General features: G+C 43.4%; 1 protein-coding gene across 2 annotated transcripts in view; it reads right to left on the bottom strand.

Annotated features, from left to right (window-relative positions):
- LOC310771132 (eukaryotic translation initiation factor 4E type 2-like) overlaps positions 1 to 12,552 on the bottom strand; it is a 95,365-nt gene extending 82,813 nt beyond the window's left edge. For both annotated transcript variants that reach the window (XM_083663796.1, XM_083663795.1), the window contains exons 1-3: positions 12,354 to 12,552; positions 5,712 to 5,799; positions 1,546 to 1,680 (exon numbers count right to left, since the gene is read on the bottom strand). In XM_083663796.1, the coding sequence (XP_083519922.1) occupies positions 1,546 to 1,680; positions 5,712 to 5,799; positions 12,354 to 12,394 (264 nt within the window). In that variant the 5' untranslated portion in view covers positions 12,395 to 12,552. The remainder of the gene's footprint in view (positions 1 to 1,545; positions 1,681 to 5,711; positions 5,800 to 12,353) is intronic.
- Positions 12,553 to 17,646: the final 5,094 nt, after the last annotated feature.

The raw sequence follows: 17,646 nt of genomic DNA, 5'->3' as shown, positions 1-17,646 counted from the left end.
ACGATTAGCCGCCAGAAAGGCAGCACCCGACGCCGAAGGGCCAAACCTTTCCCTCCAGTCCGGTTTGGCATTTCCTTGTCGCGCTGGGAGCCGGCGCAAAAAAACTGAGCCCTCCGAAAATAGACTGGGTGCGTGTGGGGAGGAGTTTGCAGCTGAGGGGGGGAGAGGGGGGTGGGGCACGCATGCACCACACAACTACACCACGTCACTACATCAGAAAATATTATCTTCAGACTCAGAATGTGCTTGAAATGCTGCATTTCACAAAAGGTGGAATAACTCAGCTTCTAATTTGAAAAGTGTCTTTTTGCTCAAAACAGCCTATCTTCTCCGGCTCATAACTAAAGAACGGAAAATGGGATCAATAAACTTTTTTTTGCAGATGATAGAAGAGAGTGGAGTCTCGTGAAGTCCCGCGATACTTTCCTGCCGAATGGCCAAGTACAGGAGGACGCTTTGCGGTGGTGGTTTTAGCGCAACCTATGTGGGGTTTGGCGTAACCTATGTGGGATTCGAAATAACGAAGGTTATGCCAAACCCCACATAGGTTGCGCTAAAACCACCACCGCAAAGCGTCCTCCTGTACTTGGCCATTCGGCAGGAAAGTATCGCGGGACTTCACGAGACTTGGTGACCGAGATCACGTTTGAGGTAATTTGATCCCTGTGCGACTCCAGGAAACAGCCTTTGGCGAAATATCACTGTGGTGGTTCTTGAGGGATCAGATTATGATGATATTTGGCGAAAACGGGAATAAAAATAGCTATTTAGATGCAGGAAAGACAGGCTCACACTTGGCCCCAAGTCAGCTCCATTTTACAACTGACTTGGACGCTATTGATCTCAAAACAACGCTAGGACGGCCAGAAACGCCGCGGAGATCGCTGCGTGAGTGGCCAAATCATAATTAATGCCAGGAGATGGGTCCAGGTTAAAAAAAACGAAATTCTCCTTTAATACTTAGAAAATTTTCAATATTTTCATTTTTTTACAAAATTAATGCCTATGGCAGAAAATACGAAAGACAACGTGTTCTCCTCAATGAACTCTTTATTTCAATGTGTCTCCTCTCCAACACTGCTGTCCCCGGCGCATGCCGGTGTGAATTTCCCATGTTTAAAACAGTTTTGTTGGCACAAAGGCCCGTGCCCAGCCAGAAAACTAGAGACTATATGAAGCTCCACCTCACGTTAGTCGGCTGTGCAATGGAGTGGGGCGAGGAGGAACGATTTCCACCCAAACCTAGTCCAAAAAAAAAAAAAAAATTGAATAATTAGAAAATCGATCCAAATGCCACAGGATCGATTCCAATCCTTAACGATCAATTATCGATTTTCGATAATTGATGAACATCCCTAATACCGAAGCCACCGTTCCGATCTGTCTGATGTTTTTTTATATTAGTTTATATATTTAAATATATGTATAAATATAAATTGTGTGTACGTACCGAAGCCATCATTCTGATCTGTCCGATGTTTTATTATATGAGTTTATACATTTAAATATATGTATAAATATAAATGATGTGTGTACGTTACATACTGAAGCCACCGTTCCAATCTGTCGGATGTTTTGTTCGTAGCTCTGGGAACTGGCCGGTCGACTGGGAGTTCTTCTGCTGTACCAGAACGTGTAGTTATACTGCAGAGGGTGCTCCCCTGATCCTGGAGACACCGTCTAAAGACAAACAGGCAGACAGACAGGTAGAGAGACAGACAGACAGAGAGGCAAACAGGTTAACATGGGAGTTGGTCCCTCGCGCCCCTCTGTGATATGAAGCGGTCGTTTGCTTGCTTGGTCCCGTTCGGCCATCCTACCTTTCATTCTACCGATAAACACAGGCAGCAATAACAGCACACAGAGATGCGTCCAATGAACCGGGATACTGCCCATACTGTACATAGCTGGCTGTACCTACAGAAAACATTAGATATCTTAGGTATAGCATCTATAACAACAGGGCCCCTGACTATCTCAGCAGTCACTTTCAGAGGAGTGGTGGTACACACTCCCACAACACTAGAGCCAGTAATGCTGACTTGCGTGTACCTAGCTTTAAAACAAACTTAGGTAAGTGCTCCTTTAAATTTATCGGGGCTACAAACTGGAACATGTTGCCCCTCCACTTAAAATGTACAAGCAGCCAAGGTGTTTTTAAGAATAAGGTCAAATTGTGGCTTTTTGAACAAGTCCATGCCTAAGCTCTGATGTCCTGCACACCGCCTAGTCCAGGAGTGTCAAACTCAATTTAATCCCGGGCCACATCAGCATTATGGTTGCCCTCAAAGGGCCGGATATAAATGTAACACGATATCAATGTACCAATCACGTGTTATAATATTTTATAATTGCCTGATTTGATTATTCTTGTTTTTAGTATTAACTTAACGATTTCAAAATGGTCCCTCCTTTCCTTGCTGCTGCCCGTTGCTCACCACCTTGCGAAGCATGCTGGGATAGCTGGCGTCAGGACATCGCAAGCGGCAAGACGAGAGGAGGGGCCAAAATCTAAATATACCAATTGAAGAAAGGAATTCAGGCAGCCAACCAAGCTGCAGCAGCAGGGCAAGTGTGTGTACATTGCTCATCGCTCTTGTTGGTGTGCAGGTCTGAAGGAGGAGCGGGGACACAAAACTTTCACAAAGCTTTCTCCCGCCACATAGGCTAAATGAAGCTTCTCTGGGGTCACTGGTGACCAAAACATAAATGTGTTAGCAAGTACAAGTCACACCTTTCAATATACTTTATACGTACTCTACTTATTTTGCTTATTTTTGCTTACTATCACATTTTACTGTTTATTTTATGCTATGTTGTGTTCTGAGTGCGAGCTACTGTAACCTGTCCCAATTTCCCCCCGGGGATCATTAAAGTCTTTCTGATTCTGATTCTGATTCTGATAAGTGATGAAAATCCGTTGCTTAGTTACTGAAGAAAGTAAGATGCTTTTTCTGCGCTAGCAAGCTAACACAGCTAATGCTGCCATCCCACAATTCCTTGCGGCAGTGGAGTCATCAACACACGACCTTTGTCATTGTTTTGAGAGAGGTTTCAGGAGAGTAGTCAAGACTACAGTGCCAGCCATAGATGATTCCGTTGCTGGAAGCTTGCTGACGTCGACGGTGGGTCTGACTACGTGAGACTATCAAGAGAGTGACCCCTAGCGGCCAAACCGCACGTTTAAGTCAATAGACAGGCATGGAAAGTCCCACTATAAACCATTATCTGTCGTTTCACTTTTTATTGCAAAATGCTTCCACCAGATTAAAGAAAGACATTATCTGATGTTGACTGATGTTTTTATGTAAATGTGTGCATTTTTATTATTGGTCTCCAAACAGATCATGGCTCTGTACAGCCGCTACATATAGCTCAACTCAAGCACCGACACAAACCCTGTACGTTTCATTTCGGATAAAGCATGCAGGTTTTTTATATGGATTACGTTAGCTCTGGGAGTATGAATTGCTTTGAATGTCACAACAAGCTGCTTGCTTACCGAGCGGGGAGTCTAACACCGCTGCCTGAGCTAGCCACAACAGCTAACGGTCCGTCGTGTAATGCGTCCGACCAGTCATCTGTATAATTCAGCAGCATTCCGCACCGTCGGCTTAACATATATAGTAGAGCCCGACCGATATGGTGCGCCGATATTGCCGTTTGTTGTTTTTTTTGTTATAGACAGCATGTTGTGTATATTTGATATTTTTTCTTAACTATTTGTTCTATTGTGTTTTTGTATTTCTAGTTATTTATAATTATTAAATTCACAGTTAAGTTTACTGTTTCATTGCATTGAGTTTATTAATAAGTTGTAAAATATCCTGCCTACATTACATTTCAATTCATGTCAACTCATATCTTTGTCAAGTGTTTGATATTTGAGGGTTGCTGATGTGGTGCCAGGGATTCCGCTAGACATTTTCCCAGACGGCCAGTGCAGCCGGTAACGTTCAAAAATTCCGGCCGTATCGAATATTTACCGGCCACTATTAAAAAAAGGATGTTATAAAATAATTGTTTCCTAAATAAACGAATCAATTCATTTCTCTATAGTCTATTCTTTATAGCCTCTATAGTCGATCATATTTATTCCAGTGTTGTCATTAAGAGGCCGATTTCGCAGCAAGAATATTGAATTGGTCGGCACGTCGTTCTCGGTAAGGACGCTTTCGTTATTGAAACAGACAAGATGCATGCATGCTCCTATAGCCTATCTATCTGCATTTGCAGACACTCATGAACCCATATTTTCTGGACATTGCCTTGATGAAAAAACAACGTAGCGTTAGCTAAAAGTAATAAGTGCAACAGTGTCAGTGCAGAGTGCAGACAGCGCACAACTTGAATCTCCAGCAATAGGCTACGCACCTTAATCTCTCCCACTCCACACCTGGCGGCACCTGCGTCAGCTCTCCTGCACTCGTCCTCGGCTCCCATGTGGCTTTATTTGTGGTAAGCATTTTGATTCATCTCCTCATCATACGAGCATCGGGCAACAAGCACGAGCCATTGATTGATTGATTGATTGATTCGGCCGACAAAATGCTTTTTACCTCCGCTAAATTGACAGCCTAACGTCGGGTCGCTTTCGCTTTTGACGGCGGCAGACACGCTTCTGTTTCTTTGCTGCCGTCTTGCTGGCCTCGGCTGAAGTAGGCTACTTATTGCATGATCTCGATTAAAAAAAGGACTGGCCTAGCAAGGGATGTCTGTTTTGACATTTAGGTTTCCTCATGTGTGTTTCCTCACAGCGGGTCCAGCGCTGGCCGGCGGGACTGATGCTGCTTGTGCGGCTTTTAAACGGCGCTCTACAGTAAAGAAAGCGTCTGCTATATTTTTCTTTTTCACCAACACTCAACATACAGGGGGCAGAAAACATATGATGTAATAAATCTCTATTTAAGTCGTAGCTTATTGGCAACATCACTTAGGTTATAGGCCACACAATATTAGGCTATTTTATATAAGGAATTTATTTATCTGGCATATTTTCAGCCGGCCACTTGAGCCGGTGACCTTTCAATTTGCCGGCCCACGCAACAAATACCGGCTAAAAGCCAGCAATTGCCGGCTAACGGAATCCCTGTGTGGTCCCACCTCTGGTCGTTAAGGGCGCCTGTTCGGAGCGAGGGGAACTGGTTGGAATAGCGTGATCCTCCCACGTGCTATGTCCTACCGGTGAAGCTTCCCCTGTCAGGTGAAAAGAAGCGGCTGGCTAACTGCCCATGTCTCGGAGGAAGCATGGAGCCAGTTTTCGGCTCTCCCCAGATCGGCAGAGGGTGGAGCAGCAACCAGGATAAATAAATAAAAAATTAGCACTAATGGGGGATAAAAATTTGATAAAAAATTAATAATATTATCGGACGATATATCGATATCTGTATTTTTTTACTCCCTAATATCGGTATCGGCATCGGCCTCAAAAATCCAGTATCGGTCGGGCTCTAATATATAGACATCGGCCCGCAAACGCATGCAGGACTCGTTCCGCATTATAAATTCCAAATCTGCGGGAATTGCTTTGATTAATTAAATTAATTAATCCAATGAATTGACATGAGGAAGATTAAGTGGTTTAGAGGTTCTAAATGTTGGTTTCAGTTAATTGCCCAGCACTACCTAAGATGCTCTTTGGTTAACTACAGCCCTAAAACATGAAACCACAGAAGAAGAGAAAGCCTTCTGACTCATGCTGACATCATCACCTTGCGTCGGTTGTTGTTGTTGTTGTTCGTCCCGTTGTCGTCATCACGGCAACACACCGACTCCTCCTGGTCCTCCTCATCCTTCAGACTGCCCCACACACACACACACACACACACACACACACACACACACACACACACACACACACACACACACACACACACACACACACACACACACACACACACACACACACACACACACAAGTTGCTGTGTTGTACCTTAGGGTTCTAATGTTCTTTTAAAATGGGTCCCTCAAATCAAGTGATCGGAGGCCCATACCACGAATGGAGGATAAACAGATCCAGGATCTGTCTCTTGATCTGAGCCCTGTACCACGAAACAAGATTACTGGCTTAGCGAGGTAACTTCAGGTTTAATCCTAGTTTTGCCGTACCACGACGCTAGTTAACTTCTTATCGAGATAGATCACCATAGCAACTTAACACGTTGACTGCCACTGACGTATATATACGTCAAAAAAAATCCAGCGGTTCGATTTTTTTTTTTTGACGGTGCTACGTGGATCAATGCCCCCCGCGTCTCCTATGGAGATATTGGAAGTATTGAATGTGTATAATCTATTTTACCGACCAGCTAGGTGGCGACGGTGCCCTCCCGACAGAGAGAAAGTCAACCAAAAGCAGCCGCCTCCCGCGGCTGCTTCCTCCATTCTCAAGGAAATGGCTTGCCGATTTTACAGTCATCAGTCACCAGACTCGCCGCTCTCGGGCCGCGCCAGCAGCAGCACACGGGGGATTGCAAATTTGCATAAGCCTAGAGTCGCACGGGGCTTCATCGGGGCTCTCAAACCCAAGAGACGAGTGAGACCTATCCACACTCGCTGCCAGGGAGGGAGGCTGCTCAAACTCGCTGCCAGGGAGGGAGGCTGCTCGAACTCGCTGCAGCAGCAGCAGCAGCAGAGCACTCGCTTGTGACAAACGCAGGCTGAAAGCCACTAGACACGCCCACGGAGGGAGGAGTTGAAGGAGAGGGCGTTCGGAACTATATTGTTTGGATGTCTGATCTCTCACTGATGCCAAAAATAAATGGTTAAAGTGACTGTTCTGCCTGTTTGATTGAATTTCACAAAACTGCGATTATCTCAGCTTTCACTCTCAGACAGCTGAAACCATGCTGTACTCAACGGCTAATATCTACATAACTACTAACTCTACAAACTAACTCTTTTAGACAGAGAAAGCACACATTCTATTAGTACTTTTCTGAACTTTGTGTTCACAAACTCCAAGCAGAAAAGAATCCTCGGCTCTTTTAAAATGAGCCAGAATCCTCAAAAAACGGCCTGGCAGAAGCTACCTACAGCAAAAAAAAAACGGCTGGCAGTCAATGTGTTAAATATGCTCTACAGCTAACCTGCTTTGTAGCAGGTTAAGTTCAGAGGATAAGATCAAAACCCATGAAAGACCCACCTGCTTACCAATCAGCTCTCTGGAAACAGCGAGTCACCATTCATATCCATATGAAAAATACATTGCATTCAAATGAAAAAGAAAAAGAAAAAAGAAAAAAAAAGGCTCCTGTGGAATTAATCAAGGACTAAAGCCTTGCACTTTGTTGCAGGCTACATTTAAATTACCGTAAGCCCTACTTACCACTTTGGAATATGTTTTTATATATTCATTTTTGTGCTCTCAAGTAGCCTAGATACGTTGTTTGACCCCGCCGATTGATTGCAGCTGAATGGTGAGTGGAGAAATATCACTAAACCGCATAAAAAGGTTACATAAACGTCTCCAAAGCGCACGGTGCCGTGTGCGCAACGGAGCTGAGACTGACGTTGGGTTGGACATGGTCATATGCTAGAATAGCCTACTACATCTAAGCAATTTAATATGGGATCCCATGCACACAGATCATTCATATCTAGGCTACTCCTGCATTTTGCAGCTGCAACTGTGTTGCTTTTGGCCTGTATGAAGTGATTGAACTTCATATTTCCAGCATCATTATATGAAATATGGAGATATGCGACTCTGCTGACAATAGCCTATATATGTGACCACAAAATAGGCTATTTTTTATAAATGTAATCTATGCCCGCACGTAGGCTACCGTGTCGATTCAGTTCAGAAGCCTTTTTTTATTTTATTATCATTCTTTTTTTTTTGATAGCCTATAGGAATTATTCAATCAGTGCGACTAAACACATCATGACATCATTATTATTCGTTGAGCCTAAATGGTCTATACATATGGATTTTGGACTGAGACATTACACATTGCTTCCACTCGCAGTTTATTGAGAGGGTGAATTCAGCTGCTGTAGGATACGTGGAGGCAGAAACCGCTCTTCAAATATATGGCTGATGTGAATAAAAGTGGTAACTTTAGAACTTTAGACAGTCATTCGGGAACAGACTAATAATATCCAATGCGGATTTTGATTCTGACATAGTAGTAGTTGGCTTTGAATGAATGAGGAAATAGGCGTGTCTGGCGCTGTAAATGCTACGGTTCTGAGCTGGAGCGCCGGGTCTTGAAAATCACACCCGCGCAGGACTCTGGCGTGTGTGCAATGTCTCCCTCTCTCTCTCCCTCAGTCTCTCTCCCCTTATCTCTCTCTCCCTAACGCCTACATTCCACTAGGTCCGTGTTCGGTCCGTCTGCGCTGCGGTACGGCATCGGAGCCGATACGTTTGCACTCTAATCATTGTGTCAACTCCCACCTACTCCGCTGCGTTGCGTGTCTACTCCGTCCCAGCTCCGACGATCCGGAGCTCTCCGAAAAAGATACGCAAGGGTTCTATTTTTCACGGATGACGGAGCAAAGCCGCAGCAAGTTGGGCGGAGCCAGGCATGAAATCAACAGGGCAGAGGTGTTTACAGCATTCAATATCAAGCCAGAGGACAAATATGTATGAGGAAAAGTTCATAATTGAAGTGGAAAACCACAAAATAATATATGACACAACACATCCTTTTTACAAGGACAACACCAAGCAAGTCCACCCCTCCTCTGCTTCTCCAGTTGGGAACAATGATCTTCTGCCTGTTTGTTGTTGTATTTATCCCACATACAAATTGTCTCGCTCGATTTTACCATGAGAACTTGTCGGTCTCGTCCCTCTAGCTGTCTGGCGGAGCGGAGCTGTGACGTGCTCTGCACGCAGCCGGTTAGTGTTGCCGCAGCACAGAGCACGGAGCAAAACCGGAGAACAGCTGCAACGCAACGCAATGCAACCAGTGCAATCCCGGCGTCAGTCTCTCTCCCTCTCCTCTCTCTCCCTCAGCCGTTTGTTTCTATGCGGCTCCTCTGGAAGAAATATAACATTAGATGTGGAGCGCCAGCTGCTATACATTAGCATACAGGTCGCTACTTGTAGCTCAGCCAATCTCTGGCTCAGCTGACAGGAGGCTCGAGACAGACACACACATGCGTTTGAAGGACACAGAAACATTATCACTGCAAGGTGAAATCTTGCGTTTAGGACATGTCATCACAACAAAACAACACGTGGGACCGCTGAGTAGCGACTGTAATGTTATAGCAGCCTCGCTCTGTCTGAGTCTGAATTATTTCCTCCTCTACAGTTACCAGTGTCAAGATACTGCGAGTTAGCAAACAACAGACAGGAAGTTAGGTGTAGCTGTGCCAAGGTCTGCCCAGCGTTAGGTGGAATGGGACAGGAAGTTGGGCTGGTCTGCCTTCAGAGTAAAAGCATAAATTGTGTCACTTCTGAGATATATATATTTTTTTAGCTGTGCAGTGCAACAAATGGTTAGAGACTTATAACCAGTGGTGTAGTCTACGTGCAACGCAGGTAGACGCAATCTACACACTGCGAAATTATTCAGATTTGCGTTGGCGCACTGGGAAATGCGCTATGATACGTATCGTTTTCAATTTCCATTCATAAAATTCACCCTGTGCGCTCTGTGTGTTACCCTACGTCCACACACAGCACCCAAGCCTTGCCTTTACCCAGGCTTTTAAAGGCGTCCTTTTTAGTCAATGAGGCTGTGTACACAGGGCGCCTCAACGTGAACCTTCTGTGTACCCACGCCTCGCCTGAGCTGCGCCGATTTTTACATGAGTTCTATTTTCAAGCCGACAAGGCGCGTGAAGGCAGACTTTTTCTGTCAAGCCAGGAAAGAAAAACGCGACAATATCTGTGGGAAATGGCAAAGTCAACTGAATTTAAAAATAAAATGGTGTTACAGCGTTGAGCAGAGAGAGAGAGAGAGAGAGAGAGAGAGAGAGATTGACGGGTGGCTATCACGTGGGGCTTTCTCCCCGTCGGCAAACAAATCTTCAGGAGACAGAATAGCGACCGAAGAAGCAAGATGAAGCTGATGGCTGAAGCTATTCTGTAAATTTGGGGAGGAACAACAACAAGAAATGGGTCGAATCTCCGCCCACTTCCGGCCGAAACCAGAGTCACAGTATACCCTCTGAAAAAAGGTAGACTACACCACTGCTTATAACAGTATAAAAGTACAATCGTACAATCAATCTATCTATCTGTGTGTTATTTAAGTAATATTACACTGGAGAGTGTGCTTTACTGTCGTTAGTGGCACTTCAGTGATGAGTACGGACCTCGGTTTCGCCCCGGTCCTGCCGCATCACTGTCGTGCCACTAACGACAGTAAAGCACACCCTCGAGTGTAATATTGCGATTAAACAACAATAAAAAACAAAATACAAGCTATAAACAAAGGTGTTCATATTTTCGGGCCATTTGCTCTCAAAATAATGAACTTTTTGCCGAGTGTTAGTCCGAGATAAAAAATAGTCCTCATTGAGTCAGCCAGACGTCAGCCTGCCGATATGCTCATCACATTAGTTAACTGTAACAAACACCTGTGCAGAAAGCAGCAGCTAGCTTACAGCGTTGATGCAAATGGATTGTTTTGTTGTTAATTTTAATTTATTTGGTGGACTTACTGTTGATGAATGTTTGGAAGAAGAGATAAACCAACAAGCTGCTGGTTTCCACACAGGTGTTTTAAAGGAGGAGAGGGACGGTACTTATCAGACTGAAAATACTGCCTGTCTGAGATTAAAGAGGGTTGAGAGGCAGGCCTTCGCGTGATTTGACAGTTCTGGGCACTGGAGTTGGCGTTGGCCAATCCTGGTGTGTTCCGCTCTCAAATCGAGTGTGTTCTGGCGCTAAGTGAGTGTGTTCTGGGAGAACCAGGCTCTCCGAGCCTCGTGCCACTTACGTTAACGTTATTCCCGAATGCGAGTTTAACTAAACCAGTTACATGTCCTATGCATTCTACATCAAATGAATACATTACTGTTTGTTTTATTTTGTATTTTACATACATTGTTGGGAGTAGTGAACTACATGTAGTTGAACTACATAGTTTAACTACATTTTTCAGTAGCTTGCTGGTAGTTCAACTACATTCATGGCTCTGCCCATTCGCTAGCTCCATATAGCTCAACTCAGTCTCTGTTAGAGCTAATTAGATTAGCTAAGTACACCATGAGACATGACCGAAAACGGCATCAGTCAATATCACATAGTTAATGTTTTCTTTAATCAGGTGGAATCATTTTTCAATCAAAGGTGAAACGACACAGATACAGGGTTTCCTCTATATGCATTTAGTAGCGGCGGCCCACCGCTGCTAAATCCTGGCCACCGCTGCTTCAAAATAAGATACTTTTTGGGGGGGGACCTGGCCAAGAAAAGCAGCATGAAGTTCCAGATGCTACAAATAAACATGTTATAGAGAAATAAATGGTGCAAAGCACAAACTGTTATAGAAAAGTAAATCTGTGCAATTATCTGGGCCAGCGGCGTCGTACGACACGCTTAACCACCACATGAGTGGTTTTTATATCGATTATGCCAGCTCTGGGAGTATGAAGTGCTTTGAATGCGGATGTTTGGTCATTTGGTGATTATGCTGGAAAAAATGTATTGAGGTTCTGGGCTAGTGCATGTTAAAAGTTTCCACCGATTGTACCTTTTTGGGCCTTTTTTCGAAAGGTTGCTGGCAATTTGAGCAATGTGTCACATCTGCCATCTTTCTGACAATCTTTGCTGTCACACATTCGGGGGCTGTGGCTCAAATGTCTGTAGAAGACGAAATGATGCCAGTGTGCATGCGTCACGACTCGATTCTCGTCAAACTTTGTCTTTTAAAACAAATACCGTTTTGGAGCAACTAATATTCTGATATAAGGTTGCCCCATGCGACCCTACCTATACATTCAAAGTGCAGAAATAAGGTGAGTTTAATGCCCGACACAGATGTCCAAAAACATTTTGGCTGGAAGCCTTCCAGTGGAAGGAAAGCGGGCTGAAGTCTTGAGACGCAGCGATCGGAAGAGAATGAGGCTCTATTGATGTTCTCATTCACAGTAGTGCATTTAACACATGAATTCACTCACAAAGTAAAAACATAATAATTATTTTTGCGATGTGGCCTTTTGGATCGTATATTTTACCTTGCAACACTCTACTCTTGTCTTTGTGTCCATTTTATGTAATGCACTTTGAGTTGCCTCTGTGTATGAAATGTGCTATAACGTTACAAATAAACTCGCCTTGCCTCTGGTTAACTCACGGCTCTAATGTTCTTTATGTCAGTAACTATGTCAGTAGTAACGTTGTAATGATGTAACGTCATGCAGTGTCAGTGAGAGTGTATTTACTCACGGTGCTTCCAGCTGGTTCATTCCTGGTCGGTCACACTTCATCAACCCGCTCTCCTCTGCTTTCTCTTGTTTGTTACTGTATGTTTGCTCTCTATTCTCTGTCTGCTTTCTCCTGCTGCTTTCTGTGTTTACTTTATTTCTCTTATCTCCTCTTCTCTCCTGTCTAGCTTTTTCGATCTCTCTCTCTCTCTCGCTGCGGCTCTTCCTGGTCTGGTACAGCGCATGCGCAGTAACTGCTGACGGACGTGCAGCGAAAAGGGACAAAAATCTGCTCCGTTTAACCCAGAGCATAACCTCGCGTCAACAGGCTCTTCTCGGCGAGAAAGAGCCTGGCTCCCGCCCACATTTTGTCATCCTACCTGGTTCCGGCCTAGAGCCCGCCCTAGACCGGATGGGCAGCGTTTCTAGCTCGTCAACTTTCACGTTAACTTGACAATTTGACCCAAGTATCAGAACGGCAAACAACAAAACAAAAGATGGACGTACCGAACGAAGTTTTTGAAGAAGTTATTTTAGAAACATTGCGGATTCACAATCTCACATCTTTTAAGCCAATACAGAAGCTTTGCATCAGACAATGAATCGAGGCAAGAGACGTTTAATTAAACGTAGCCTACTATTAATTTTTTGCTACTATTATTTTTTTTCTTTTTCAAGATTACATCAACCTGCCATGGGACTACAGGTGGAAACTAGCCCTTGGGCTATAACCTGGCATATTTACTGTACGGCTGTACTGTTAATTAATGTGCAATGTCCCATTCTTTAAATAAATGAATCTGAATCTGAGGCAAGAGACATCAAGCTAACGGCAACAAAGACGTATGTTGGCGCACTGCCTTCCGGTGTTCATTCTGGTTCCGTGGTTTACGCCCCATGACAAAAAGCGGGATGAAAGGTGCCCAGACTACCCAGAGCATGACGAATCAGCGTGACGTCACTTGCCACCAAGAAATGCGGAACCCCGCGGCAGTTAATAGCAGAATTAGCTAAATGTATAATATATGCATGTCGTGTTAAAGTTGTGTGAACTGTCGCAGTTTTTAAAATGTAAACAGAGTTAGCTGACTCTTGGACCGATGAGTCAGACACGGAAGTAAGATTCTGGATTAAGCAGCGCTAGCTCCGTGTACTAAACGAATAGAAGACTTCCGGTTTCCCGAACTAGCTTAGAGTTCCGGTTTGGACATTCAGCCGTCAGAGTAAAAGCGGCGTAATTCATGTTTTTAAAAGCCATAGAAAAATGGTTAGTTTGCAGATTAAAACAATAAACAAAGCATCTAAACAAATGTAGGCCTATACGAGGGATCAGCGTGACGTCACTTGCCACCCAGAAATGCGGAACCCCGCGGCAGTTAATAGTATGAGTTGTGTCAAACAAACGGTAATATCTCAAAAACTATAGCCTATATCAAATCGCTTATATTTTGACATTCTGAGTGAGAGCTGTAGCCTGTACTACGAAGCTATCTTAACAGACCCGCGATCTGTCACTTTGATCTGGTTTGACTGAACAGGATCAAAGCTATCTAGTTTAACGATACTACGACGCTGGTTTTCTACTCGATAACTGAAGCTGGCTTTATCTGGGATCTGCCTGTGCACGCGCACGTTTTTCGCTCTTGCACAGGCGCGCGTCCACGCGAAAGAGGTGCGCTAGCCAATCACATTATGAACAGCTGAGTTGATCCACGCCCACACCCATTTCCTCATTCAATGAAAGCGCAGTGCGTGATCAGAGTTTTAGCGGATATTTAATGTCACCTATGTCAGAATGAAAATCCGCGTTGGATATAGTCTGCTGAAGGACTGCTAAAGCTGCCGCTTGTATTCACATCAGTCATTTGATTTACTTTGATCAGCGATTTCTGTCCCCTAAATGTGTAATCTCAGCCTATAAATTTCCACAATCTGTAAACCTATTTAGACCATAGATTTAGAAACGCATGCTCAATGAATAATGATCTCTATCACTCATTATGTGTGTAGTTGCACTGATCGAATAATTAATATATAAAATAATGATAATGCTGATGCCTAATATAAAAGAGAAAACTGCTGAACTGAATTGAGACGATGCGGGCATAGTTTTCATTGATAAAAACTAGCCTATTTTTGCTCATATATTGGCATACAGCCTACAGGACACACTTCCAGCTGAAACATGCAAGAGGAGCCTGCATATTTAGTATTGGGGCTATCCCATATTTATCCCATATCTATATTATATGTATAGGCTTTTCTGGCATGTAGGAGAATATCACCCTCACTCCATTTGAGGCTCCGTGTATGATATGCGCTGCGTGATTAATAGTGATCATATTTCTCCACGCATCGTTGAGCTGTTAAGACAGCTTAATTTAATTAATTAATTAATTAATTTAATTATGTAGCCTACAGAGCCACAAATGTTTTTCTTGTTCTATTCTCAGTTGACTGCAATCTATTTTTCATATGGCGATCTTATATGAATGGTGAGTGACTCCAGAGAGCCAATTATATGGGTCTGTCATGGATTTTGATCTTATCCTCTGAAGCTAACCTGGTCGGGACCAGGTTAGCTTTGCAGCATGAGTTGCCATGGTGATTAGAAGTTAACTTGCTTTGTAGTACGGCTAAACCAGGGTTAAACCTGAAGGTACCTCGCTAAACCACTAATCTTGCTTTGTAGTACAGGCTACTGAAGTAGCTCAAGAGTTTGATGTATAATATATGCATGTTGTGTTAAAGTTGTGTGAACTATCGCAGTTTTTAAAATGTAAACAGAGTTAACTGGCTATAGAGTCAGCCACTCAAGCCTCGCGCCACTTGGGCTCTATAGGGTTCCATTGCCGTTGCCACCCAGTGACACAGTTTGTTTACCAAAATGCTGCTCGGCTGATCCCTCGTATACAATACAAATTATGTATTAAATTGTTTAATTGTATATTTATTATTTAATTATTTAAATTATTTGCACTCCAGTGACTACACTGAACAGCATTTAACCATTTACATACTGAGAAGAGCAGTCTCAATGTTATTAAAACAGTTGTTGTCAAACAGAAACATAATTTGTATTGTATACATTCGTTTAGATACTTTGTTTATTGTTTTAATCTGCAAACTAACCATTTTTCTATGCCTTTAAAAAAACATGGCCGCTTTTACTCTGAAGGCTGAATGTCCAAACCGGAACTCTTATATTTGCTAGCGAGATAAACCGGAAGTATCTTATTCGTTTACCGATAAAGAGATACCTTCCGCCTGGGTGACCGTGGAGCCTCGAGCCTGTAGCTAACCTAGTTAGCCTGCAGCCTCTCTGGAGCTGTACCCTGTAGCTGGAACGTCTGGTATGTTTGATTTAGCTGTACAGTGGCTAACTTTATCTTAGCTGTAAATGTTAGTTAGCCTGCATGTTACATACGTTAGAATGTAGCTTGTAGCTGTTAAGTTCGCCTGTAGCTAGGGTTGCCAACTTCAAATGGAAATAAGGAGGGGGCGACATTGTTTTCCTAGGATGGCGAAGGCATGACGCGTCCTTCTCTGCCTATAATTGGCCTAGCGTCAAACGTTGTTTATCCAATCACAGTCTGTGGTCGTGCATGAAAGATGGTATGTTTTTACAGTCTGGTCTATGAGAATCGATCAAGGGTGAGTTGATACAAAAATATATAGTCAATACATATTTACAGCAGCTTTATTGTAGCGCAAGAGTGACATTTGAATTGAAAAAATAATCACAGGAAAAGTGATGAAATTTAGTGACAAGAAAAATACACATTCATATATTTGTGCAATAAGTAGGCTAAACACACATCATCTTTGATATGCTGCCATCTGCCATCTCATGCTTGTTGATTTAATGGTTGTTTTGCATCTGCTCGTTACCTGCCAACATTGGGCTGTGAAAAAGAGGGAGATGTTATTCCTTCTCAAATTACTTTCTACAAGGTGCTACTCTAGTCCATCACCATCAACATATCTTAGCTGCCATGGATTGTGTTGCATAGTTGTTTTCTGTATTGTTTCTGTACTCTCTACTGTTGACAAAATGTGATATTGTAAGTCGCTTTAGACAAAAGCATCTGCTAAATGACAATGTAATGTAATGAGGTTTTCTGGGGTATCGCCGAATGGCCGACTCTCAACGTCTCATCCCCCCATATAACCCTACACCACAAATTTAATAGAATAAATACAAGGCTGTAAAGTTAAGTTACCATTTACCACGTAAAGTAAATCACTTTTAAATTAGTCTTAAATTCATAGTTCACAGTAAAATAATGATAACATTAAAATTAAACAAATAGAAGTAATGTGGATATATTAGCAGTTCCCCTCTGTGCTTCCACGGCTTGTTTGTGTTTGGCATGTTTAACGTTAGCATGTTTGTTTGCTAACGTTATTTTTGCTAAAGTCTTGTAAAACGCATGGTATTTGCTGATGTGGGTGGCGGTTAGAAACGGGATAGTCTCGCACCAAGTGGATTGAAATTTGGTAGCCTATCTGTTCTTCTTGGGATCTGTTTCATCCATTTCCGCATTACATTGCATTATGTCATTTAGCAGACGCTTTTATCCAAAGCTTCTTACATCACATCTCGTCAAGAGCACAGAAAAACAAACCTGTACCACACAATCGTACCAAAATCAGTGAGAGTCAGACATCTTGATGGGCTTTATAAAAAGTAGTCTTGGGTGGAACAAGCAACATGAAACAGTAACTAGACTGAGAAGTAAACAAGTAACATTAGTAGAGTTTTTTTTTCTTTTAAGAAAGGGTGTCAGTTCCAGAAGGCCCCAGGTGTAGCCCAGGTGAGTTTTTAATCTACAGCGAAAAATTGATAGCAATTTGGCCGTTCTGATTGAAGGGGGAGTTAATTCCACCATTGGGGTGCCAGGGAGTCGTGATCGGGATAAGCGACCTTTGGGCCCACATAGCGGTGGAGGGGCGAGGCGATCTGGATGGGTGGAGGAGCGGAGGGAGCGATGCAATGTTTGGAACCTGACCATAGATTGCAGATACAGAGGGGCTGACCGGTGAACTGCCCTGTAGGCCAGTATCAGTGTCTTGAATTTCATGCATGCCAGGATGGGAAGCCAGTGAAGGTCGGCGAAAAGAATAGTGACATGAGAGAATTTAGTGGCAAAGCAAGCGGAGCCCTTTGACTGTATACATATGGTAGAGCACCTCACCCAAGAGCTGCTTGAGTGAGTGCAGTGCATCACTCGTCACTGCCTCTGGCTGGGTCAGGTTGCCAGGTACCCACGACACATATCCTACAAATAGGGAGATTAGCAGGAGAAATTTCC

This window comes from Poromitra crassiceps (genome assembly GCF_964638095.1).
Source record: "Poromitra crassiceps genome assembly, contig: HAP1_SCAFFOLD_376, whole genome shotgun sequence".
In the NCBI taxonomy this organism is placed as follows: Eukaryota; Metazoa; Chordata; class Actinopteri; order Beryciformes; family Melamphaidae; genus Poromitra; species Poromitra crassiceps.
This window is presented reverse-complemented; position numbering and strand designations above follow the sequence as displayed.